Source organism: Tripterygium wilfordii, chromosome 20 (genome assembly GCF_013401445.1).
Source record: "Tripterygium wilfordii isolate XIE 37 chromosome 20, ASM1340144v1, whole genome shotgun sequence".
NCBI classification, from domain to species: domain Eukaryota; kingdom Viridiplantae; phylum Streptophyta; class Magnoliopsida; order Celastrales; family Celastraceae; genus Tripterygium; species Tripterygium wilfordii.
The window spans coordinates 3,048,351-3,076,200 of record NC_052251.1 but is presented as its reverse complement, the minus strand read 5'-3'; the positions used below and the strand labels follow the sequence as shown (position 1 = coordinate 3,076,200).

The 27,850-nt window shown below is 36.9% G+C and overlaps 4 protein-coding genes and 1 long non-coding RNA gene across 5 annotated transcripts; 2 read left to right on the top strand and 3 right to left on the bottom strand.

Annotated features, from left to right (window-relative positions):
- The first annotated feature begins 97 nt into the window (after nt 1–97).
- LOC119986849 lies at nt 98–5,945 on the top strand. The gene is made up of 5 exons (XM_038831544.1): nt 98–252; nt 4,297–4,425; nt 4,890–5,115; nt 5,372–5,450; nt 5,816–5,945. The coding sequence occupies exons 1-5, from the start codon at nt 98–100 to the stop codon at nt 5,938–5,940; spliced, it is 714 nt and encodes a 237-aa protein (XP_038687472.1). The 3' UTR covers nt 5,941–5,945.
- Nucleotides 5,946–6,189: 244 nt separating this feature from the next.
- On the top strand, nt 6,190–9,335 carry LOC119987562. Its single transcript, XR_005465464.1, has 2 exons — nt 6,190–6,488; nt 8,894–9,335. It is a non-coding gene; the product is annotated as an uncharacterized LOC119987562 (long non-coding RNA).
- Nucleotides 9,336–11,652: 2,317 nt separating this feature from the next.
- On the bottom strand, nt 11,653–12,606 carry LOC119986848 (uncharacterized mitochondrial protein AtMg00810-like). The gene has a single exon (XM_038831543.1). It carries the CDS (start codon nt 12,604–12,606, stop codon nt 11,653–11,655), a length of 954 nt encoding a protein of 317 aa, XP_038687471.1.
- Nucleotides 12,607–17,881: 5,275 nt separating this feature from the next.
- On the bottom strand, nt 17,882–20,351 carry LOC119986847. The gene is made up of 6 exons (XM_038831542.1): nt 20,199–20,351; nt 19,932–20,024; nt 19,631–19,846; nt 19,366–19,524; nt 18,499–18,636; nt 17,882–18,250 (listed from the first exon to the last, which is right to left on the bottom strand). The coding sequence occupies exons 1-6, from the start codon at nt 20,349–20,351 to the stop codon at nt 17,882–17,884; spliced, it is 1,128 nt and encodes a 375-aa protein (XP_038687470.1).
- Nucleotides 20,352–21,437: 1,086 nt separating this feature from the next.
- Nucleotides 21,438–22,636, bottom strand: LOC119986846. The gene is made up of 4 exons (XM_038831541.1): nt 22,631–22,636; nt 22,313–22,366; nt 22,072–22,209; nt 21,438–21,815 (listed from the first exon to the last, which is right to left on the bottom strand). The coding sequence occupies exons 1-4, from the start codon at nt 22,634–22,636 to the stop codon at nt 21,438–21,440; spliced, it is 576 nt and encodes a 191-aa protein (XP_038687469.1).
- Nucleotides 22,637–27,850: the final 5,214 nt, after the last annotated feature.

The window sequence follows — 27,850 nt, the reverse complement described above, 5'->3', positions numbered from 1 at the left end:
GCCCATTAATTTGTATACCAGAAGAATCAAATCTTAATTATGCAAAACCTGCACTACAAATTGCCAAAAGTCCAATAAATTAAGAAGGATATAAAGAATGAAGTTTCTACAAAGTTGGAGCTCCACAAGAAAATACGTCACTTGCTGTCGGGCAAGACCGAAGCACATGCAAGATAGTTTCAGTCTCTCGGATACAAGTAGGACACAAGTCATCTTCCAGAACACCACGTTGCTTCAAATTCACCTTAGTTGGTAAACCATTATGTAATGCTCTTCGTTCGTAGAAACACGTTAGCTGCATCCTGAATTTACAAACCCCACATATATATATATATATACACACACATACGTCGATATATATGTATAAGTGATCGAGGTGACAAAGTTGACGCGGTAGAAACATATTTGTGATTTGCACTGCTTTTAAAGTAGGGGTTCTGATATGTTTGGCCTCTAATACCTGGGTTTTCATTTTAGTATAAATTATGAGCTATAATTTCCCTATTTATTTGCTGCTCGCTAAATTTCTTAATATCATGTATATTAGGAATTATTAATATTTTATTGTACCTGTTTGGACTCGTGCAGAGCTTGTTTGTTGTTTTGTTAATTTTGATTCCTTTCATTGTATGTAGGGGTTCTTCACTTATTGACATCTAGTGCTCGATCCTTCATGTTCTGAAAATTTTGTGATATATTTCAATGCATGTTAAATACTCGCTTCGTTGATTTGTTTCTTGATTCTTATTCATTGATTTGCAGTAAATTTATATTGATTAAATTCTTTTGGCATGTAGTTAGGCATACACTGTTTGGATATTGGATCCACGAAAAATTTAAAAACCAAAGTTACATCGATTTAATGCCAGTTGGTGGACCTTCAACATGATAGGAAGCTCATTCATAAATTCTTGTGAAGGTTGAGGTGCAGTTGGTTGTTGAATGGTCTATATAGACCGTTGTGGTGCTATAGCGAAATGCATAACTTGCTCTAAGTCTTGTATTGATTGTAGAACTTGTCGGAATTCCTGGGTATTATGTTGAAGAGCTTCTTGATTATGCATGAGACTGTGCTAACATGTTTGTTGTATATTCTTGGTCATTTGCTCCATAATTTGCATCAAATTGTTATTTGCTGATGATATTTCTCGGCTTAAAATTCTTCCTCAAATCCTCTTCTCACGAATCAAAACACATGAAACCCTTGTTCTTCCTCGATTCGTTTTCTTATGAATAAAAACCCACGAAAAATAAAAAATTCTTCCTCAGTTCCTCTTCCCTGCCTCTCCTCTGCTACCAAGCCCAACTCTTCCTCCTTGAAACCCACATCTGCACCTCACAAACCCTTGTTTCTCAACTCCCTTCTTCCTCTCAATCCCAAACCCAAACCTTCTTTCTCATTCATAAAATAAATTTCGAAGTGAGAGGGAATAAACCTAGGGCTGCTTCGAGCTACGATTTTTGATTTGGTGGATCGCTGCTAGATGTAGCATGGATCTATGGGTCTGAAATTTTTATGGTTAGATTTAAAAGCAAACCAAATTCTTAACTATGAATAAAGATTGAAAAAAGATAAGCCATGATTGAGTTATAACTATTAATGAAGATTACAGAAGCAGAACATGGTGATTCTTCAATTCTATCTCAACACCGTGGAAACTGAAAGGCAGAGAAGTTAATTCGATGAATATGGTATATGGCAACGTTTCACCACATTCTGAGAATGCACAACTAATTCGATGGGAACTCAATCTTGGCTTGTAGGTATCGATTTCGACAAATTTGGAGCTTTCACCAAATGTGTTTATATCAAGAGATGTAGAAAGTCTCTTGCTGTGAAGTTCACTTGTCGTATCCTCAAATCTCTCCCGAAAGCCACATAAATGTATGGATAAGAAAACAATTCAACAGCAAAAGAAAAAGAACCCTAGGAAAGAAATAGGTGGAAGGGTCTTACAACATATTTTTGGGCTTGGTTTTCTGGGTGGAACCTATTCTCTTTAGTGAAAGAACGACGTGCATGCTTTGTGGTTGGTCTAGATCGAATCTCCAGTTCTCTTTGCGAATAGACGAGGCAGGGTCAGGTTGGTTTTCTCTTTGCAAATAGACGAGGCAGGGTCAGGTTGGTTTTCAGGTTGCAGAACATGGTATGTTCCGTCATTCGAGTGGTGGATTTGGGTAGGGCTCGACATCGGGTCGGGCCGGGCCAAACTGAGAATATGAGGCACAGGCCCAGACCCATAAAACTCGGGCTTTGAGCTCGGGCTCGGGCTTTGAAAATTATAAAATTAAATTGTTCGTCATAGGATTCGAATTTAGGACATTTAGATAGGAGAGTAATGAATTGACCAACAAACCAAAGTTACTTTCATGTTATACTTGCCAACTAATTAAATTATTATCTTTACATGCCACTTGTTATATTTTTAACACAATTAAATAATTTTAGTTTTACTTAATGAGTATTGATTTTAAATTTTATATTATACACATCTATAGTTTTAAATAGTTTAATTTTATACTTATTTTATAAAATCTTAGGGTCTTAAGATTTTAGCAACATTTATGAGTAGATAGTCATATTATGGCTTTAGGGTTAGTGCTTAAGTTTAGGGTTTAGGACTTAAGATCTTTAGGGTTTAGGGCATTTAGGGTTTAGGATCTTTAGTGTTAAGGGTTTAGGGGTTTAGGGTCTTTAGGGTTTTGGGGTTTAGAGTTTAGGGTCTTTAGGGTTTTTGAAATTAAATTTAGGGGCTGGTCGGGGACAAATTGTCATCCCTGCTTACAATTGATTAATGTCATAATTGTATTTTAATTTTTATACAATAGAACAATATTTTATAGAGAGTAAAATATATACGTATTATGTGTATATATATATACACATATATATTATATATTATATATACATATATACGTGTGTGTGGCTCGGGCCGTGCCAAAATTGACCTTAAGTATCGGGCTTCGGGCCGGGCCCGGTCCCAAAAATGGAGCCCAGGCCCGGTCTACTTTCGGGCCGGGCCTAGGCCCGCGGGCCAAATGGTGAACCCTAGATTTGGGTTATTGGGTCCACTGAACTCAGATATGATGAACAAAGTCAGCGTTCAGAGATAGGGGGAGAGTGGATTTTTTTTTTTTTAAAGAAAAATGCATCAGGTTCTGATTGGATAGAAATTGTCACGTGGAGCTTCCGTGACGCCATGTGAGACTGAAATTTTGATTTGAAAATTTGGACATGATAAAATTGTTGAAAAAAAATGAGGGAAATTAAATGAGAATTTTTTGGTTCGGAAACGGCGAACATTGGAAAGGAGTTGGAGGGTTGGATTTAATTAAAATCGGATGATAAGAGATTAAAATTATACTAAAATTAATTAATTAAACTTGTAATGGTAATTTCGTAAATAAGTAAATAGCATTATTGTAGTCAAATACTCAAATGGAAAAAAGATGGCATAGATGTAAAATCGCGAGTTGGTATTTTTGCAATAATTGAAAATCTGGGGACAAATATGGTTTCACACTGTAGGTTGGAGAAATCGCTTAAATAATTAAAGACAAATAATTGCAAATTGACCCCAAAACCCATCCCTCACGCGCAACTCGCCTTCTCTCATTGCCGACGACGGATCTTCGCCGTTCTGCCACCAAACCGTCTGCCGTTGGTCCCAAAAGAATCACCACACCTGCAGGAGGATAACCCGACAATCCACCGCCGTCAACAGCAACCCCACAGTCCAGAATCACGCTGGAAAGCTTCAGTGTACCCCCGGTAAAACATCCCCGATCCTACCGCTTTGGGCGTTGGTTCTCCAATCCGACGCTAGCGGAAAAACTGTTGAAATAAAGTATTATAATATTAATTTTATTTTTATATTAAAATTAATCTAATAAATATAATTCTTATTAAAATTAATTTTAAGTATTATTTTAATTAATCAAATATAATTTATATTTAATAATCAAATTAATTAAACTTACATTTATTGTATTTTTTAATTTATATTTAATTAATCAAATAAATTTTGTTAATTTATTGTATTTTTTAATTTATGATTATGTATTAAAATTAAACACCTATAAAATTAAAAGTCTTAAAGTATAAATATCTTATTTGTATTTTTAAATTTTAATTATTTTATTTCAATAAATCTACTGTTATAATTATAAATACATAAATATAATTAATTTATACTTTTTATTAAAATATAATTATATTTAAATAATTAAATAATAATATTTTATATAAAAGTGTGAGACCTACACATTAAATACTTTAAAAATATACTGCTGCAGCGCATGGGGCCCATGCCAAAAAGCTGCAGCGGAAAATTCCGCTACAAAAGTTCTAGCTCCCTTTGGCACAACGGAAGTGGGAAGCGGAGCCGATAGCGGATCCGCTTTCACTTCCGCTCTGTCAAACAGGCAAGTTCGTTATGTCAGCGGATTTTCGTAAATAGTGTTAGTAATAGTTGGAACGTTATATAATTATCTCAGTGAATGTTTGTACGTCTTAGGTGACTTGTTATCTTTTGGGCTCCACAATTACTCGAGGGACGTGGGAGTAGATAGCGGTTAGCTGCATTAACAGGTGAGTGAATCGAAGACTTATCCAATACACTATACACTTACCTATGACCCTGCTGTAGTAACCGGTTTTCGTCCGATCAAAATATTAATAAAAGAAAAATAAAGATATGAAATCCAAAATAAAAATTAAAGGAAAGAAAATGAAGTCTAAAATTGTGTCTTTTCTTTAAAGCCTGAAGACTCATAAATTCAAGATTTAAGGCCCAATTCTTAAGTTTTGACCCAATTGTAAAAAAAACAAAACACTAGAAAATATCTAAAAAATGATGAACCTTATTTGCACCCCCATTTTTACTAAGTGCACCCAAAAATAAAAAAAACCTTCATCTATATATACCCCACCTGACCCTACCATTTTCCTTCACTATCTTTCTTTCTCCTTCGTTTCGCTCCTCTCTCTCTTTCTTCTGTAAAGCTTCTCTCTCGCGACGATTTCTTGGGCGATTTCCTGACCCTACCGTTTTCTTCGAGCATGCACGTGAAATTGCCGAAGCTGCATACGTCTTGAACCCTTTAGACGCCGAGGTTCGTTTCTCGACTAATTAAATTTATGTTTGCTTCTCATATATAATTGTGTTCTTGGATCTATTCCGATCTATTCCGTTCTTTGTGATTTCTGTTCTTGCTCTTTTTGTTGTTTGGTCACTGCCAAATTGTTGTGGAAAAGGGAGAAAACTATGATAGTTTTCAGAGGATTTCGTAGAAATGGATTTTTTGTTTGAGTTTCAGCAATAAGAAGCTATTTTTTTTCCCAATTGTTGGTTCGATAATTGTTCTGCAGAATTTAACAAGATGGGGAGGGGCTCTGCTAGAGCTGTCTCAATTTCAGACTGTTCCAGATTCAAAGAAGATGCCTTTAGGTGTTGATTTCTATAATTGTCTATTTACTTTTACTGAAAAACAGAGCAATTGATTGATAAGCAATGTGATGGTGTGCTTAGATTGATAATTATGTAAACACTTTATTTATCATGCTAACACAGTATCCAAGCTCTTTATACTTTAAAGCAACGAGGGAAACTTGAATTTTTGTTCTCTAATCTAATTTTAACAGTGTTGTTTTCCATGAACACTTGCGACTGATATGACTTCCTTGTTTAGGACTGATATGAGGAATACTTCATTGTTCATTTTGTTTAGGACTAATATGACTTCCTCCTTGATTATGTTTAGGACTGATATTACTTATTACATGATTCTGGCTTCATTTTGTCTTTGATTTCAGGTTGTTCTATAGGTATAATGCATGGGATGAGATGCTCTGTTTTTGTAACTGTTGTACATGGGATGCAGGTTGGAAAATTTGAAATACTGAGAAAATGGGGTGAACTCATAATTGTTTTAATTTAAGCTGGGGTTTAATGGTTTATTTAGAATGGGGTGTACTCAGTAAAAATTGGGGTGCAATTAAGATTCATCCTAAAAAATAGGGGAATTAAATAAATAATAAATAAAAACTGAAAAGGTGATGTTTTTATTAGGGTTTTGTAAAGGAATGGAAAAGACAAAAAAAAGTAGTCATCTTGGTTAAGAGAAGAGAAAAAATAGGGGTAAAAAAGGAAAATTGAAAGAGTTAAGATTTTAGTGGGAGAGCACACCATAGCGTTCTAGAAAAAAAAGAAAAAAAAGGTAGCCGCACAACACAAACAAAAGGGGAGAGCAATAGAAAGTAGCCGCCGGAAAGAGAGAAAATCAGGGAGGAAAGAACAAAAACAGAGGAAAAAAGAAAAAGAAGAAAAAACAGAGAGAGGGTAAAGGAGGAGAAATCGAGAGAGGGCTTTGTGTGAGGGAGAAAGGTGCCGCACAAAACATGAACGGAAAGCTAGATCGGAAGGAGTAAGATCGGGAAAGGCTGCAGTCAGGCACAGAAGAGAAGAAGAGAAGCAGAATCGGGAAAGGTAGTCATCTGCTTTGATTTACTTCTCCGCCATTTTCTGGTTCCACTTCTGCTTTGAGCTTCTGGTTCTATTTCAAAACAGTAGGATGCATATTTTAGTTTTGCCTATGGTTTTATGGTTTTAATCTTCTAAAAGATGCACTGCTTGTTGTTTTGATTTGGTGCTATCTCGTGTATGCGTTTTTGATGCCCTGTTTCCTATTTCTCTGGATTCATGCGTGATATATTCATACCCGATACTCCATGCCATTGTGATTCTGTTCTTTTTCAGATTTGTTCGTAGATTCATTTTCGGATTCATTCTCTGGATTTTTCTTTAGTGTTCTTAGCCTCTATTCCCATTTCGAGTTTGCTGTGCTGGTTCTATGTTGATGAGTGACTGAGATTTTGCCTTCTGTATTTGAGACTCTATGTCTGGATTTTTCCTGTTGTGTTTTGTGTATGCATGTAGTGGTTTCTGCATATACGTGTTCATATTTGTTTGTATGTATATATATAGCGTGTTTGTATATATGTGTACGGTATGTGGTGTGTATATATATATATATATAGTGTATGTGTATATATATATATAGTGTGTGTGTATATGTGTGCAGCGTGTGTGTATATATGTGTGCAGTACAGTGTGTGTATGTGGGTATAAATACAGTAGGTTTGTGTGTATACATTGAATGTGTTCATATATGTATGTGTGTACGCCTATGGGTAAATGTGTATATTTGTACATGTGTTTATATATGTATAGGTAGGTATACATGGTTTGGAGATGAATGTGTATGATGTTACCATATGTTGTGAAATTCAAGTATTCAACATGTTTGTTATCATCAGTTTTGAAACCCCAGCTCTCACTAACAATAAATCTGTTCAGACATTCGTATCAATTATTTTCGAATACAAGTCAGATCCTTGGGACAAGCATCTGACTTGTATTCTGATTCAGTTATTTTGTTTCCAACGTTCATAATTTGAGTTCAGTTAGTTCTCTATGTTTTATGACATTATTCTTCAGTTCTATGATTCGATTATTTATTGGGAGTGATGGTCTGTCAAGATTCTGTATGGTAACGGTAGTCAGTGTTGTTGAAGGCGCACACCTTGTGCATTTAAAGCAAGAAGAGAGGCAGAGGGCAAGGCTTGCCCTCACTTTGCAAATGTTTCAGAAGCTTGATGAGGTGTGCGCTTCTGGTGAAGCGCTAGGTGCACACCTCTCACGCTTCTGAAACAGATGGCTTTTTTTGAACTTATTGATACGAAATTGAGAGAAACCCAGTTATGAAATTGAGAAAGGCCAGCCCAACTTTCTTCTTCCTCCTTTGGCTCTATGCTCGTGCCTCTCTTCTCCTAGCCCTAGAGCATCTACGTATGCTCAGTCTTCTTATTTCTTTGGCTCTGTGCTAACGCATCTCCTCCTCTTCCTTTCGCTCCTCTTCCTTTCGCTCTGTCACTCGCCATCGCAGGTATGTTCTTCTCCCAGCTGCTTCTCCTCTTTTCATTCTCTGCATCTCCTCTTTCCTTCTATCTCTTTTTCTTCTCTTATATCTCCTTTTCTTCTCTGTTTGATACTTTGATAAACTGGTAATTGTGGTCATGGAGCTTTCTCCTAGTGTTTACGTGAGGTTGGAAAAGAGATCTCTCTATTGCATGTCGAAGGTTGAAGAAGCTTCGACTTTCCAGGTCAAATGTTGCAGATCAGACATTTGCTTGACCTTGCTGCATGTTTGATGGTCCAGATTTGAAGACGCAGCGTTTAACTTAAAAGTACTCTCTCCCTCACAGTGGTACAATTTACACGATCAATGAAAGTTCAAACTTCTTTCTTCTTCTCTTCCTCTTTCTTCTCATAACTGGTTACACTATGATATTCCATACCACGCTTCGTGTCTTTGGAGCATGTGCTTTGCACTTCAACTGCGCGTTGTGCACTTAACAACACTGTTGGTAGTATTTGTTAGCTTAGTGCACCAGGTTAAGATTTTGCTGCTGCAGGTCGGATTGTCGGCACTTGATGTGCTACAGGCAGTATTTTCGGCACTTGATGTGCTGCCAGGTTTATCATGTTTGATTCTGTATGAGAATCCTTCCATCAGTTCTGATTTTCAGGTTTCCAATTTTCTTTAGGTTATTCCATGTTTTCAGGTTAATTTTTTGTAAAAGAAAAAAAACTTTTTTTATGGGACAAAAAAATTAAAGAACAATACATAACAATAGTGACCTTGATTCTATTCATTCTATTACTTTTAATATTAAACAACAATACTTGTTTTTTTGGTTTTTAAAAAATAGATTGCATTTTTAATATGGCTTCTAATTATGCATTTATATATTATTTCATTTTGTAGGTGGCCTTTAATTAGTTTCATCAATTTTATTTTGTATTTATGTTAATTTTTTGGGTTTTATTAGACCAAACACCATTATGAAAAAAAAAAAAAAAACAACAATTTTCAAGCTTCATACTACAAGGTCATGGGACTTCATGGGTTTCACCCCAAGGCAAGCTGCCAAAGCCGCAACAAGGAAAGGTCATCATTGGAGTTCTTGACATAGGTCATTACAATGAACACTGGATTAAGTTCTGCTAATGGAAAGGAAGATGCGTAGGGGCCAGTTTTACCTGTATCAAGTAAGAGCTAGCTCTTTCTTCCCCTCATAAATAGCAATCACAAGGGGACATCTTTCTTACTAGACTAAAGAGAGAAGAAAAAACGGTACCCTTTAGTTTATGTAATTCTTCATGTTAATTTCTTGTCATTATATATGTATGGAGTATGACCGTTGGAGAAGGTGTTGGCGGTCTTTCCATGAGATGAAATATGACATTTTGACCATTAAATACTTCGTGTCATTATATATGTATGGAATATGACCATTGGAGAAGGTGATGGCGATCTTTCCATGCGATGAAATATGGCATTTTGACCATTAAATACTTGCTGTCATTATATATGGAGTGTGACTCTTGGAGAAGGTGATAGCGATCTTTACATGCAATGAAATATGGTGTCATTATATATATATATATATATATATATATATATATATATATGTATGGAGGATGACAGTTGGAGAAGGTGCAAGACCACATGAATATATAACTTACGAAGCTCCCTTATTATGGAACTCAGAGATGACATAATTGGGTTGAAATTACTTTTTCAAACGGGAGAATGTTCACTTGGCTGTTGCAAACATCATCAAATACAATTTCAGGAAAATGAAAGATCATCAAATATTATTTTTTTTTAATTAGAGAACATCCATCCAATACTAAGTAAACCCAAATGCTTGGCCCATTAACATGGGTAACCCCCAACATTCTTCAAAATGTTGACAACTAAAACTTCTCGCAATCATTTTTGTTTTTTGTTCTTGAAAAATTAGTTAGTAACCATTTAGAGGTAATTCTTTGCCGGATATTTTTTTTTGTTTGAACAATTTTCCAAATGTCAATTTAAGGCTAACATAATTCTCAGGGAGGTTGGGTTGGAATAACACTAGTTATATTGAAATTATTTTATAGATATTCTGTTGTTGAACTAAGATTGAGATATTTGGAATCAAACAATGGGTAGTTAGAAATTTTTTTACAATTATTTTCTTATATTTCGTTTGTAGTAACTTTGCAAACTTAAGCATTTTATTCTACTTATCATATGCAGGTCGTATTTGTTATCATGCCGAGTCTCATCATGGTACCCACTGCGCTCTTGTTACTTAGTATCATCTTTGGGGCATTAGCCACGAGCCCCACGATAGACGACAGATTTGGTCGTTGCACGTCCATCCGGATTAGGTGGTCACTTGGCTGTTATTATTAGTTGTACTTTGATAGTGGTGGCGGTTGTTGTAGTTGTTTTGTATTTTATTTTTCGTGAGAAAGAGGTGGCACAGCAGGGTCAGGGACAGGGAGTCCCACCTGCTGAAGCTATTATAGAGATGACTAGGTTCCCTCGTGTAAGGTATCATTCTGGCATGAGGTTTGATTCAGGCCAGTGCTCCATATGCCACGCAGATTTCATAGAGGGAGCGGAGGTACTGGTTCTTCCTTGTGAGCATCTGTTCCACCATGACTGCATTCATGGGTGGCTGATCAGGCGGACCAGATGTCCCATATGTAGCGCTAGTATGGCTTAGGCGCATATTTGGTAGGCTTAGATTCAAAAACAATTTAAATTACAAATTGTAACAGTTGTTGAATATTTTATTATCAAATTTTATATATGTTTAATTATTTACTTCAAATATGTTATCAAGCATTTTTCCCTTTTATCCACGTCATATTTATTGAAAAATATAAGTGTGTTGGCGAATCATATTTTCCCTTTTCTCCCACACCATTTTAGTTAAAGTTAATCAACGAATGCTATTTTAACAAGTTGTAATAAGGTCTTTGAGTTTTGTCGGCATATAAATGGTGGAGCTTGTGAAGTTACAAGAATCAAAATCAAACGTACGTATCCTACTTCAGAAAATGAACCCTAAAAAGGTGTCGGCACTGACCTTATTTGACACATGCTAAACTCCTCTGATCAGTAGTCATCCCATTGGTGAATTTAACATCCCCTTTGCATCTATACTCTTTGTGCGAGGGAGAACCCAAGTTCCGTCAATCCAGTCACGGGAGGGCTGATGTCGCTGGGGGAAATTCAATATGTTGTTAAAATAACTTGATATTCTGATTGTATTGCAGGTAAGAAACTACTGAATCAAGAGATAAGAAGATAGCATGAAGGAGAAGAAGAAGGAGAAGGAGAAGAGAGAGCTAACAACTGAACACATGTGATGTTATTCAATTGTAGTAGTTACAAACGGTAACTACAAGTGCAATATATACAGGTTACAATACCAACCAAACGGTAACTTTGATGGGACATCAATACAGACATTTGAATTACATGTATATTTGAAATGCATGAATAAAAAGTATTAAACTAAGATTGAGATGAGCAGCCCATAATGATGGGCCCAATTCAAAATAATTAAAACACTTCAAAGGAATGAACTCATTTTGAAATAAGAAGGCCCAATTGTCAAAGACCAAAACGGTGAGCTTTGTAAATCATCATCCCCAATCTTCAGTATCTATTTCGCATCAAACGCCCTAGGAGACGCGAACCAGACACATGAAACCAGAGAATGAGAGGAATAGTGAGATCAATTTATCACCCCCCCGCAAGCTGAGCAGGGGATCTTCGCATGTTCAGCTTGTCTAGGAGATGGTGAATCCGCTGGACAGATAAGGGTTTTGTGAGGAGATCGCTCGGTTGATCTGCAGTTCTGAGGTGAGCCAATTTTATTAATCCTTCTTGAACTTTGTCTCGTGTAAAATGCAAATCCAATTCGATGTGCTTTGTACGCTCATGGAATACTGGATTTGTGGCTATGTGAATAGCCGCCTGATTATCACAGTATAGGTCCATAGGATAAATAGCTTTGATTTGAAGTTCTTTGAGTAGATTGTGAATCCAAGACATTTCACTGACAGCGGAAGCCATGGCTCTGTATTCTACTTCAGCAGAGGACCTGGAAACTGTCTTCTGCTTTTTAGATTTCCATCCAATGAGAGCATCACCTAATTTGATGCAGAACCCTGTTACTGATCTGCGTGTATGAGTGCATGCAGCCCAGTCTGAGTCACAGAATCCTCTAACCTGCAAGACGTTAGTGGCAGGATAGAAAAGACTATGATCTAAGGTGCCTTTGATGTATTTGAGAACTCTATTTGCTGCATTCATGTGAACTTGAGTTGGTTTTTGCATAAATTGACTAAGAGTATTCACAGTATATGTGATATCAGGCCTGGTTAGGCATAAGTACATTAATCTACCTACTAATCTCCTATATCTAAGAGGATCATCTAATGGTATACCTTCATTAGGTGATAGTTTACTATTTGTGTCAATAGGAGAGTTAATGGACTTAGCATCATACAGAGCAGTGTCTTTAAGTAGGTCAGAAGCATATTTCTTTTGACTAATTGTAATGCCAGTAACATTATTTTGAATTTCTAGACCTAAGAAATATTTTAAGGGTCCTAGGTCCTTAACTTTAAAACAAGAACCTATGTAGTGTTTAACCTTGTTAATCAAGTTCAAATGATCTCCCCCTATAGCCATATCATCTACATAAAGAAGTAGAAAAACTTGATGACCACCATTTTTTAAAAAGAAAAGTGAATAATCAGCTCTACTTTGAATGAATCCAAAATCTATAAGAGCTTTCATACACTTTTCATTCCATTGTCTAGAAGCTTGTTTTAGACCATAGATGGATTTATTTAATTTACACACCAAGTTCTGTCCTTGATGAGAATAACCTGGAGGAATTTTCATGAAAACATCTTCCTCCAATTCTCCATTGAGAAAAGCATTATGTACATCAAGATGAAATAGAAACCATTTATTTAGTGTTGCTAAGGCTAAGAAAATCCTAACCGTGGTTATTTTAACCACTGGAGCAAAGGTTTCTTTGTAGTCAAAGCCTTCACTTTAACTATAACCTTGAGCAACCAGCCTGGCTTTATATCTTTCTAGAGAGCCATCTGCATTGTATTTGATCTTAAAAATCCACTTGCAGCCTATTGCCTTCCTATTTGGTGGTAAAGTAGTTAAACTCCAAGTTTTATTTTCTATCAAAGCTTGCATTTCATCTTGCATAGCTTTTATCCAATTTGGATCTTGTATTGCTTCCTTATATGTGTTTGGTTCTTTCTGTTTTACAATTGCAGAAATGAATGATGCATGTGAATGATCAGACAGAATGTTGTTATGCACAGAAAGTTGCTGGGAAGTCTCAGCTGTATTGCAAACATAGTCTGCTAGGTATGTGGGCTGTGTCTTCACTCTAGAATGCCTATTTAAATCATTGTTATTCTGAATGGGATTTGATACTGTATGTTGTTCCGGATTTTTTTGTGCAAGAGATGGTGCTGGTATGTCTTGTGTAGTTTTAAAAGGAAACTCTGTTTCTCTGAAATAAACATCTCTAGAAGTGAAAACTTCATGAGTTTGGATATTTAAAATTTGATAACCTTTGGTTCCTAGAGGGTAACCTAGAAAAATCCCTGGAATAGCCTTAGACTGAAATTTTGAGTTTGGTGTTTTGTTTGTTTTAGCAATACAGAAACAACCAAAGACTCTAAGATCATTGTATTTGATGTTTTTGTTGTAAACAATTTGATATGGTGTTTTTTGATCTAAAACTCTTGAGGGTAGTCTATTAATAAGGAAAGCTGCTGTTTTGACACAGTAGGACCAAAATTGTTCATCTAGACCACTTTGAATTCTAAGAGTTCTAGCTAAATTAAGGAGAGTTTGATGTTTCCTTTCCACTATCCCATTTTGTTGGGGAGTGTAAGGACAAGATTTTTGATGAATAATGCCCTCTTGTAAATAAAAATCTGTCATGAGAAATTCTTTCCCATTATCAGATCGAATTGTTTTGACTTTCTTTTGAAACTGAGTCTGAATTAACATGATGAAAGCTTTGATGTATTTTCTTGTTTCCTCTTTGGACTTCATAAGATAAATCCAAACCATTCTTGAATGATCATCTACTATGGTAAGAAAATACCTATAGCCATCTATGGAAATAGTGGAGTTTGGTCCCCAAATGTCCATATGGACAAGATCAAAACAAGAATGAGACATAGAGTTACTAATAGTAAAAGGGCGTCTTTTCATTTTTCCATAAAAACATTCATTACAATCCTGTGAAGTGTTTGCCAAAAATTTAGGTAGCATTTGGCTTACAGAATGAGAAGGGTGACCCAATCTCATATGCCATATCCTACTACTAGTTACAGAATTAGTGCTACCAGAGTACAAAATAGTATGTTCTTCATCAGGATTGTGGAGATAGAGTCCTTTAATCATGCTGCCCATGCCAGTTTTCTTCAAGGTGACTGGATCCTGCAGTACACACTTGTTTTTAGAAAACAGGACATTATGATGACTCATGTTAGTAAGTTTACTTACTGAAATTAGGTTAAAGGCAAAACTTGGAACACAAAGGACATTTGTGAGCGTAACTTGAGGAGTAAGTTTGATTGCACCTATGTGACTTATGCTATGTTTTTGACCATTAGGTAATGTGACATAGGAATTATGCACAACATGAGATGTATGAAATAATGATAAATGACATGCCACATGATCAGATGCTCCAGAATCAACTATCCATTTAGTAATTTGTTGAATAGGATTAGTAATACCTGAAAGAGCAGAAGCTGCAGCAATGTGATGCTGAGACTGTGAAGAGTTGGAAGCATCTCCATTCACCTTAGTTTTGAGAAAATCAATAAGTTGAAGGCATTGGACATTGGAGAGATCCATAGGTTGAGTCCTTGACTCATCAAAAGAGACAGAGACTTGGTTAGCAGAGTAAGATCTACCATTGTTATTTGGTTTCTTCCTTGGAGGAAAACCAAACAACCTGAAACATTTCTCTGTGTTGTGGTTGTCCTTTTTGCAGTGTTTGCAATACATTCCTTCTTTGTTGGATGAAGAGTTCCTGGAGTCAGAGTCTCTTTTTGGCCTGTCAGATTTGAAATTTTTTTGAGTAGTAAAATTGTTTGGCTTGTTGAAAGCCATAGCGATAGGAGTTTCAGCCATTGTCTCTGTTTGATACATCTGCTGTGTATTCTCTTCTTGTCTGATCAGATTGAAAACTTTGTGAACATCAGGGAAGGGGGACATGAGGAGTATTTGACTACTTACATGATGGTAAGAGTCACTTAACCCCATGAGAAACTACATTACTTTCTCTGTCTCCCTTTGCAAAATTAGAGGCTGAGATGTATTGCAAACACACTGACCACATTTACATTGTGGTAAAGCTTGATGATTTTGTAATTCATCCCAATAGCTTTTGAGCTTAACATAATAGTCAGTAACTGACAAAGAAGCTTGCTTTATATTAGCCAAAGCCCTGTATATTTCAAACACACGAGTCTTGTTTGTGACTGAGAACATATTTTTCAAGTCAACCCACAAATCCCTTGCTGATGTCCTACCAGTGATACTGGCTAGAATTTGTGAGGATAGACAATTGGTAATCCAATTTTTGATCAGACTATTGCCTTGTTTCCAAAGGGAAAAGTTGGGATCTTGAGGGTTAGGAATAGGAAGGGTACCATCTATGAAGACAAGTTTATTTCTTGCTTCCAAGGCAGTTAACATACTGGAACTCCAAATATGATAATTGGATCCAGTAAGTTCAACAGCAATTAATTTGCTTATAGCAAAATCATTAGGAATAAAATGATATGGGTTAAGAAAGGGATTGGTCACTGTGTTAGTGACAGGTGTGGTGTTTATAGAAGGGAGGGTAGAATAAATTGAAGGTGTGGGTAAGAGAGGTGCAGTAGTGATGGGTGGGTTTGAGAAAGGTAGTGATATACCATTTAAAGCTGCTGTTGTTATTGTGTGGAGATTAGCTCCAGAGTTGAGGCCTGTCACTGCAGTGTTCCTCATGAAATTGTTGGGTTGAGCGGCACCAATATCTTGTGTTTGTGGATCCATGTTTGCTCCGATACCATAAAATAACTTGATATTCTGATTGTATTGCAGGTAAGAAACTACTGAATCAAGAGATAAGAAGATAGCATGAAGGAGAAGAAGAAGGAGAAGGAGAAGAGAGAGCTAACAACTGAACACATGTGATGTTATTCAATTGTAGTAGTTACAAACGGTAACTACAAGTGCAATATATACAGGTTACAATACCAACCAAACGGTAACTTTGATGGGACATCAATACAGACATTTGAGTTACATGTATATTTGAAATGCATGAATAAAAAGTATTAAACTAAGATTGAGATGAGCAGCCCATAATGATGGGCCCAATTCAAAATAATTAAAACACTTCAAAGGAATGAACTCATTTTGAAATAAGAAGGCCCAATTGTCAAAGACCAAAACGGTGAGCTTTGTAAATCATCATCCCCAATCTTCAGTATCTATTTCGCATCAAACGCCCTAGGAGACGCGAACCAGACACATGAAACCAGAGAATGAGAGGAATAGTGAGATCAATTTATCAGTTGTTCACCAGATTTCAGGCAGACCATGTAGCTTTTCGCTTCCAAGACCCTAGTAATCACTCCCGGAACCAAACTTGTTCATTCTTCACGTCCACCTCTGCACTCACATCGATACAGCAATCTCCACTAGTGATCCGGTACAAAATCCCATTATGTTCCGATTCTCACTTCCCGATGATTTGAGCATCGGAGATTCAGAATTTGCCCAGCTGACTACCAGAATGACAACATGGCATACACGTGTTATTTTTTTATAAGAAAAAATCCACATCATTAAAAATGCCAACTCATCAACAAGCCCTAAATAAAAAATAAAAAATTTATTTTCTTCTTCGAAGGACGAATGCGATTCTGCCTTCCCTTTCCCCAAATCTGAATTTAGGCAAAAAAAATTTGTAACATGCTTTGCTTCCATGTAAAGCGAGCAGGGTTTGGATCAATATTTTCCTCCTCACACCTAACAAGTTGATTGGTGTTCTTGTGGTTCATCAAATAAGGAAAACTGAAAATGACGAAAGTGACTTTGAATTGTTCGAATCCAAACGAAGCAAAACCCTCATCAAATTCTGGCTTTTGTTGGTACTTTTTTCACATGATTCTCCCAAAAGTACTCCCTAATTAACAGCTTTAGAAGACCCAGAAGGCCAATCCGATTTGGTGTCGGATAATAATTATCAAAACTTCGATTCCGGGGCGAGAAGTGGTGGGCAACGACGTACGTGTGTGTTCCAATGCTCAACTATGGAAGCTGCTTTTACTGGATTATTTCTTGAGCAGGATTCAAATTGTGACCAAATTGTCAAGAATGGAGAGTTGGTAAATGGGTCAAGAGAGAGGAAGGAAAAGAAAGTTTGGTGAGCAAGGAGTACGTGACAGACCTTGTGCAAAAGTTTATGGATTTAGAAAGTGAAGTAGGAAAAGAGATGAGAACACAAGTCAGGGAAGGGAGATTCTTGAGACTTGCACAGTTGCACCTCTTGTGGCTGTGAGAGGAGCAGAAGGAGGAAGACGACTGGATGAGGAAGATGAGTTTTTTTTTTCCTTTTCAAATCCACGTGTATTTTAAATGTAAAGAAAAATAACACATGTAATGACTGGTGGTGACATTGCCGGAGAAATGTACCAGATCAGCTATTTTCGTCAATGAAGATGTCAGAATTGTGGGTCAGGATAGAAGCAGGTTGGTTTTTTGAGCATTGAGGACAAGATTGAAAATTTTGAACTTAAAGGATATAAACGAGAAAACAGTGTAACTTCGAGGGTATAAAATATTATTTAGCATTTTATTTAATAGAATTCTAAAGAGCAATTTGAACACACACATATACATCTCATAGAAATCCTATCTATTTTCCCACGTGAGCACCAGGGCCGCCATAATAGATAAGATGTCTATGTGGTTTAATAAATCCTGCATCCACAATGTCATATTCTTTGACATCTGCATAGGTTGAGGTCTCTGTAGCATCAACAATTTCAGAAGCTTCATTTATAGTAGTTACATATCTACAAAATGAATCTTTAAATATATCTTTTTCCAACCTAAACCCTGCACCCATTGAAGGACTAGGAATTGTTGGAGGACTATATGCTTTTCCTCCCCATTCTACATAGGTTGCGAGATCTGCCAACCCTGTGAAAATATGTTTTGGCCAAAATCCAACTTGGGTCAGATTCTTATCAACGTCAAGCCACCAGTTCCCATTTGGAGGATCCTATTATAAAAGACGAATTATAATATAGAAGAGACGAAAAGCACAAAAATTTTCTTAACTTAAAACAACCCATGATGGTGGTTAGGTTGGTTGAGGATAAATCCTGCTTGTTAAGGGACCCAAGTTCAATTCTTAACATCTGTACCTTGTAATCTATCAAGATACTTGAAAAGGTCGAGTGATTTAAGTGCCTAAGATTTACATGAGTAAAAAAAATACGTGATTTCATGTCATAAAAAAGTATTTACCCGGTGAATGTGGAGTGTTTTTCCATATATGCGTTCATCCCTCTTAGAAATTGGTTCAAGAATCTGATCAAGGGGAATATCTTGTCGAACAATAACAAATCCAGGACAAAATGTATTAAAACAACGTGATGCACCTGCCTATTTGTCAAAAAAATAGGAAAAAAGAAATTACAAATGAGATGTGAGAAGTACTTAAAATGACATATATGAGTGAATTTTTTTATTTGAAAAAGATAATTTCTTACTCTTGTATAAATAAAAAGTCGAGTACGGTTGTCTTTATATAGATCAGGATTCACCTAACGAAATGATGAAAAAATATATTAGTAATAGAGAGATGTCATAAATGAGAGACATGCACTTAATGCTAATGCTTAAGGCTCCGTTTGGAGCTTTGTATAGAATATTATAATTTTGCTATGTAATTTATAAGTTAATTATTGGATAAGTGGATGTATAATTTAATCTTATCTAGTATTTGGAAAAAAATATGGTATTATGTTTGTATAGTATAATTCTTATACAATATAATTTAGAGCTCATACCTTAAGTTCCGAGGCATCAAATAAAAAAGAAAAAACTTAAATTAGTTCAATTAGAATTCTATTACATTAAATATAGTAATGGAATTTAATTTGAAATATTTAGGAAGGGAAAAAATCAATTGTAATTTAGTAGACCCACATCTTTTCGAAGGAAAATTTTAAAAGGAATTTAATTGAAAATTTGTTACTCTAATTATAATTGCACTTAAAAATATTTAAAAATAAAAATCAATGATAATTCTAGAGTTATATTGAAATAGCAGCTAAAAATAATGGTAAAATACTATTTGCCTATAAAAGAAAGAAAAAGAAATTCATTTACCGTCCATCCAACTTCTATACTATCTCCACCATTTGCGATCTTTATTTGAGAAGAGCTATATTGAGAGGTAGTGACTGGTTGTGGGTTGTATACAGCGGTTTCCATTCCTCCTCCATTGAACTTCTTTCCCGTGCCACGATTTGTGTACAATATAGTATACTAAACCATAAAGCCAAACATATTCCTCAAGAATAAATACATATTTATTGAAAGTATTTTCTTTTTTTATTGATAATAATTCATATTTTATATGGTGCACACTTACATGTGTGCCCGGTTCTTGAATTGTGAGGGGCTCATATGTTTTAGCATATATTTTCGTGGCCAATCGGGCTTTGATAAGATGATCTTTAGTTATTTTCTTCATAGGAACAGTACCGGCTGGACATCCCTTACCGTTTTTCCATATATTATTGAATGGTTGATGACTCGTTAAGGACTCTTCATATATTATCCCCTTAGGATATGAACTCGGTCTCATCTGTAGTATAATTGATCAAAAATTTCAAAATATAAGTTGAACTTTTTAATTTATTTCATCAATAAAATAAGGATAGTAAACATACCTCAGGATAATAACTGTGGTTCCTCAATGCTGGATGATCAAACGCTGGTTGTTTGTAAAAATCTACACATCCATATTTTTCTCCTTGTATTGTCTGTATATGCAATTATTCTATCAATTTAACTGTTAACTTCAAAACAAATCACTCAATCATGCGTTAATTTTATATTTGAATAGTTTTACGAATTATATGTGTAGGGAATGTTATAACCTTCAAATTATTTCTTCGAGACTTTATGAAATAATAAATATAAGAAAATATTTTCACCTTAATAGTTGTGACAGCAGGCTTATTCAAAAGTTTGAGTTGCTTCTCCAATTCGAGATCTTCTTCTCTTGATAATTTTTGTACTCCAATTCCAGTATGAAGCTCAGAGAAACACCATACAAACAATAATAGTACAGTAAACATTGAGGCCATCAAATTAAACTACGCACAACTTGTGTGTGATTGATAAACTCATCAAATATTGAGTGCGTATTTATACACATATTTTTATTCTCATTTATGCATGTGATCTAAATTTAGGTTTTGTTAACTAAGGCAATTGGGTAAAAAATCAGTCACTTTTAGGATTGAGTACTTATAGAATCAAAACCATATCAATAATATTAGGTATTGTATTGAATATTGATTAATTTTTACTCTTTTCCCTCTATGCTTGATTCTTTTTCTTTTTGAGGAATGACATTTGGAAATATTCTAAAATGATTTTTATATAGTTCTTAATTTAGTTTTATATATTAGGAATATTTATATTTTGGGATTAATTTTTTTAGGTTGTAAGAACATTCAAGAAGGGAGATCATTGTAGATACACAATGGTGACAAAAAATATTTTACCATAACTTTTTGATAGTTCCAGCATAGATTTACTATGATATAGTACTTGCAGACGTTTCACTCTAACTTGGTTAAAGGGCGTCGTCTAGAGAGAGAAAACAAAGAGAACACTTACAAAGGGGAAACACTTAAGAGAGAGTGGAGGGATCTACGAGATAGGTAAAAGAGTGGCTCTTGGAGTTCCGATTGTCTTATGACTAAGTGGGTTTAATATTATTTATGTTAAAAGTTTATATTAGTTGATTTATATAAGACCCAACACTCTTGGTACATATAGAAATTTGGGCTCAAGTTTGCCTCTTTTGATGATTAGGGCGTATAAAATTACGTCTAAGTCCTTAAATATAAACTAAGGTCTGTTTCTATTCATTAAGCCCCTAGTGCATCATGGGTCCAACGTTTGTTCTTGGACTAACCCTCAAATCTTATTCAGTAGTAACTTTTGATCAGGTAAGTTCTAACCCATATATTATAATAGATGGATCAATTAAATTAAGTGGTCATGTCAGGTAATTATCAACCGAAGAAGATAACTAAAAAAAAGAAGATTAAGTGTGCTCAAGCGGGATCGAGAAATTTAAAGTGCGGAAGTTGTAGAGTCCAAGTTTTATTAGAATAAAGAGCAATCTGAACATAGACAGATACATCTCACAGAAATTTTATCTATTCCCCCACATAAGTACCACGACCACCATAAAAGATAAGATGTCTATATTTGCTCTCATAAAATCCTTTATCTATAACATTATATTCTTTGATATCTGCAAAGGTTGAGGTCTCTGTAGCATCAACAATTTGAGAAGTTTCATTTATAGTGGTTATATATCTGGCAAATGAATCTTTGAATACATCCCCATACAACACATCCCCTGCGCCCATTGGAGGACTAGGAATCATTATAGGACTGTATGCTTTCCCTCCCCATTCTACATAAGTTGCGAGATCTGCCAACCCTGTGACTGAGAATATATCCTTTGGCCAAAATCCAACTTGAGTCATATTCCGTCCTACTTGAAGCCACCAATTCCCGTTTGGAGGATCCTATCATAAAATATGAATTAAAACAGAAAGCAAACAAAACACAAAAAATGACAAACAAAATATGATGAACTTAATTTAACGATCCGAAGGTGGTTAGGTTGGTTAAGGATGAATGATGCTTGTTAACTCGAGTTCAATTCTCAACATCGGCACCTTGCGACTTATCAAGATACTTGAAATTAGTAGAGTGATCTAAGTACCTCAGATTTAAATGAGCCAAAAACTCATGATTTCTTGTCATTAAAAAATTATTTACCCGCTGAATGTAGAGTGTTTTTCCATATATTTTTTCACCCCTTTGAGAAACTGGTTCAAGAATCTGATCGAGGGGGATATCTGTTCTAACAATTACAAATCCAGGACAATATGTATTATAACAGCGCGATGCACCTGCCTATTTGTCAAAAAAGGGAACAAAAATATATATTAGATATGAGAGGTACTTAAACTCGCAAATCACATATATATGTTTTTTGTTCGAGAAAGACGATACTTACTCTTGTGTAAATAAAAAGCCTAGTACGATTGTCATTGTATAGAAGAGGAGTCACCTATAGAAATGACAAAACAATAGTGAGATGACATAATTGAGAGATATATGTACTTTTACTTTGTTTGACAGACAATATTGTCAGTAGTATATGTGCTAGTGTATATGCTGGTAGCAAATATATAGGATAATATTGATAGCAAATATGTTGGATAATATGGAAAGAGAGGAAGTAGAAGAGTAATTCCATGGCTGAAGCTTCGCTACTTAGATGAGGACATTTTGGAAATGAAAAAGGAAATTATCGTAAAATTGTTAGAAAGACCACCATTTTTTTTGAGAACCGTCTCTCTCAACCTAGGGTTGGTGTGAGTCTCTGTCCTCGCGAAAGTTGAGGGTTTGGTGGCGGCTGGTTTTCAGCTTGCCAATTTTTTACCTAGAGACATGGATGATGAGCTAGAGGTCAGATGGGAACGGCTGTCCCTCACAACAGATGAAAGTAAAGCAGTGATTGTGCCTACTGCCCAGGTGAATGCTAAGGATAATGAAGCCAGATTTAGTCTCATTGGACGCCTTCTCACATCACGATCCTTTAACCAAGAGGCCATGTTCAATACTCTGAAGGCAATATGGAAACCAGTTAAGGGCATTGAGATCTCTACAGTGGGAGATAACCTTTTCATGTTTCGTTTTTTCTCTCGTGGCGATGTGAATAAGGTGATTGAGGGCTCACCATGGACCTTTGACAAAAACCCTCTCCTACTTCGGGAGTTTGATGGGAACCTCCGGGTTGGTGATGTATCTTTTGACAAGTTTCCTATTTGGGTTCGATTCTATAATCTATCGTTCAAAATGATGAATGAAAAGGTAGGAAACCAGATTGGATCTGCATTAGGGGAGGTTGAGAAAGTGGATTTAGATCGGAATGGCTACGGATGGGGTGAGTTTCTGCGAGTCAGAATCAGTGTAGATATTCGAAAACCCTTGAAACGAGTGGTTATGGTTGCTGGTGAGGATGAGGGTTCTGCTGTCAGGGTTGGGATACAGTATGAAAGGCTCCCCAATTTTTGTTATCAGTGTGGGTTGGTAGGCCATGTGGAGCGGGACTGTGAAACAGAATGTGTGGAGACATCTCCAATCAAACCTTATGGAGATTGGCTTAGGGCATCACCCCCAAGAATGAGGCGATCAACAAAGCAACCAGATAAACCCTTTCGCCCTCCTTCCACTCAGATGGACGAGAAATCTTCTTCGAGGCAAAGAGAGGAAGAGACCAATGAGAGGAAATGCAAGGAAGTAGTGAAGCCGATTTTAACATTAGAGGTGCAAACGAATTCATCTGAAGCGCAAAGCTACCCCCAGGACAGAGTTCAGGCAGGGTTGGAAGACTTACCAATTAACAAGTTTCAGATGAAGGATGGAATTTCCAAACTAAAGACTCAAACTGGCTCGTTAGAGTTAGCTGGGAAAAAAGGGACATGGACTAGGGCAGTCAAAAAGCCAAGCAAGGAGAATGATACGGCGATGGACACCCAAGACCCGATCCTTACCAAAAGGAAATTCCAATCTCAAGAGCAGTCCTCTGCTGAGTTAGTGGGTGGAAATGATGCGCAAGACTCTCATGGGGAGAATGAAGTTGTGGATGGCAGGTTATTTATATCGGCGGGCACTGGCCGGAACCAGGCTCGCCAAACTCAATGAGTATCTTATGTCTGAATTGCAGAGGTTTGGGAGGTTCCCCTGCAATTTATGCTCTTAAAAACCTCCTGGAGCAAGTTAGGCCTACTGTAGTTTTTCTTAGTGAAACGAAGTTGTTGATTTCTGAGTTTGAAAGAGTGAGAGTTACGTGTAAATTTTCTCATGCCCTCCCAGTTAGTTGTGTGGGTCGCAAGGGTGGCTTGGCTATTATGTGGCAGGGAGATATCACTGTTAATGTTCGTAGTTATTCCCGGTATCATATCGATGTTTTAATCAAGAACTTTGAAGTGGCAGATTCGTGGAGATTCACTGGGGTCTATGGAGAACCAGTAGCTGATCGTCGGGTTAATTTTTGGAGGACTGTCCATGCTCTAGCAACCAGTTACTCAGGTCCATGGCTCTGCGCGGGGGATTTCAATGAGATCTTGTTTGATTCTGAAAAGAAAAGGGGCCCGCCTCGGCCAAACTACCTCATGCAACAATTTCATGATTCATTAACTATCTGTAATATGGACTCTCTTGACTCTGTTGGCCCACCATTTACTTGGTCTAACGGTCGAGCTGGCCTAGACAATATCAGAGTTCGCTTAGACAGAGCTGTTGCCAACCAAGCGTGGAGACTGAAATTCCCTGAGTTCAAGGTTCATGTTGTGTCGTATGCTAAATCAGATCACAACCCTTTGGTTATTACTCTTGAGGAAAGGGAGCAATTTACTATTAAAAAACGCAGAACTAGGTTCCGGTTTGAAGAGGTTTGGACGAGATCGCCTGATTGTAGAGAAGTCATTAGGAGAGCATGGGTCTTTGGCAATGATAATTTTTTTGGTAAGGTTCGCAGGACCTGTGACCATTTATATGCATGGAGCAAGAGTTCCTTCTGGGCTAATCGTCGTAAAATCAGGGAGCTTCACGCAGATTTGTTAAGATTCCAATCTGAAGCAGTTACGGTGGACATAAGTTCAAAAGAAATTGAGCTCAAACGACTTATTAATGAGTTGAATCTACGCGAAGAGATGTTTTGGAGACAACGAGCTAGAACAGATTGGCTTAAACTTGGGGACAGGAACACCTCCTATTTTCATAAATTTGCTAGTGAGAGGCGAAAGAAGAATCATATTGGGCAGATTAAAAATAAGGATGGTGTTTGGGTTCACGAGGAGGCTGACATAGGTAGAGTATCCGTTGCTTACTTTCAGGAATTGTTTGCTCGCACGGAAGGTCTGGAATTGGGTAATGTTATTGAGCTTGTCTCTCCTTTAGTTACTGACTCAATGAATGCAGATTTACTTAAACCCTTTTCTGGCGTTGAAGTAGAGAAAAGTCTCTTCCAAATGCATCCCCTCAAGGCACCTGGACCAGATGGACTTAATGCACTATTCTACCAACAACATTGGGATATTGTGCAACATGATGTTACGAAGCTTTGTTTGGAAGTCTTGAATGAGGGGCGTGATCTGGATGATCTTAATCTCACCAACATTGTCCTTATTCCGAAAGTTGCTCATCCTGAAGACATGTCCAAGTTCCGACCTATAAGCCTTTGTAATGTAATTTACAAAATCATTGCCAAGACCATCACTAACCGATTGAGAAATATACTACCATCTATCATCTCTGAAACCCAAAGTGCTTTTGTTCCAACTAGACTCATTTCTGATAACATCCTGGTAGCTTATGAACTTCTCCATTCCTTGAAGAACAGGCGAAAGGGTTCAAATGGCTTATGTGCTTTAAAGCTTCACATGAGCAAGGCTTATGATAGGGTGGAGTGGAGCTTTCTCGAGGCTATGATGGTCAAAATTGGGTTCCATCCATCTTGGATTTCTATCATAATGAGATGCATTACTTCAGTACAATTTTCGATTTTGATTAATGGTACTGCTCACGAAAGATTTAGACCTGAAAGAGGGCTCCGCCAAGGGGATCCACTATCCCCTTTTTTATTCCTCATCTGTGCTGAAGGGCTCTCGATCCTTCTTGATCATGCAAAACAGAATCAGCTTATTAGTGGAGTTTCTGCGAGCAGAAATGGGCCTCGGATAACACATCTTTTCTTTGCGGATGATAGTATTCTCTTTTGCAAAGCTTCCTTGACAGAATATACAGCAATCCAACGTATTCTTCATGTGTATGAGAAAGCATCAGGTCAGAAGGTGAATTTTGAGAAGTCTGGGGCCTATTTCAGCACAAATACAGGTGGTTTGGACAAACAACAGATCTCGGCTAGGCTTGGAGTCAGGTATATGAGCAACCCTGAAAAATACTTAGGCCTTCCTGCAATGGTTGGCAGGGATAGGAGAAGATCTTTTAACCATTTGAAGGAAAGAATCTTGAAACGTGTAAATGGTTGGAAGGAGAAATTCTTATCACAATCAGGTAAAGAAATTTTAATCAAAGCAGTGGCACAATCCATTCCTGCATATGCTATGAGTGTTTTTAGGCTTCCCAAGGTTTTTTTTGAGGAAGTTATGGTGGCTCTGAACAAATTTTGGTGGAAGAATAGGGGAGACAAAGGGATTTGTTGGGCAAAATGGCAGGCCATATGCAAGCCGAAGGTTCTAGGAGGCCTTGGATTCAGAAGCTTCGACTCTTTCAATCTTGCGTTATTAGCCAAGCAAGGATGGAGAATGCTGCAGAATGAAAATTCCCTGTGCTATAAGGTACTCAAAGCAAAATATTTTCCTTATAGTGACTTCCTGAGAGCTTGTTTGGGGTCCAATCCTTCGCTGTCTTGGAGAAGTATTTATGCTGGTAGACAAGTTCTTGAGAAAGGGCTGATTTGGAGGGTGGGTAATGGTAGTGATGTGTCGGTATGGTTTGATAAGTGGATCCCAAAACCTTGGCAATTTAATCTTGTTACTCCAATCTCCTCTAAATGGGGACATTTAAGAGTTAACCATTTTATTGACTCTCAAAAGGGCTGCTGGAAAGTAGACTTGCTAAGAGAGTTCTTCTTTCCTCTAGATGTAGAGGCCATTATGGAAATTCCATTGGGAAATGTTCATGCGAAAGACGTTCGGAGGTGGCACTTTGATCCTAAAGGCATGTACACGGTAAAGAGTGGCTATAACTCCTACGAACAATGGTTACGGTTTGACAAAGGTGATGCTGAATCAAGCGAATCCACTGTTTCGAAAATTTGGTCTTCTATTTGGTCAATTGAAGTGCCCCCCAAAGTGAAATCCTTCTCCTGGAGGTTGTGTAATGACTTTATTCCTTGTTTCTCTAATCCAAGAATGTGCTTTGTAGAGCACCACCCAGGATGTTTATTGTGTGGGAATCAATCTGACTCGGTGTGGCATATGATTTCTGAATGCAGATGGATTCGTAGAGCCTTCAAAGCTGCGGGCTTATTACACGTACCTATGTTTAATGGGGGAACCAAGATCTTATATTGGATGGGTGAAGTTGTCAATGCTCTCAACAATGAGGAGTTCACTAGATTTATTGTTTGTTTATGGCACATATGGAATATGCGGAATCAAGCTGTTTACGGTCACATAGTGGGTAAACCTGAGGAGGTGGGAATACGGGCCGCAGGGTTGATCGCAGATTTTAAGAGAGTCCACTCTGGTAATTCCCATTCATATTCACGAGTCAAGTCTCCAACAAGATGGAACCCTCCCCCAATCTCAATGATTAAGATTAACTTCGATGCGGCTTTGCGGGAAGCACATGTGGGAATAGGTTTGATTGCTCGTAATGAACAAGGTGCTCATTTAGCCTCTTGTTCTATTCGTTTCGATGGCCCCTCAAACCCCCTGTTTGCAGAGAGTATGGCAGCTAGGGAAGCCTTGGTGTTTGCTAAGAACCTTGGCTGCCAATCTATTGTGGTGGAAGGTGATGC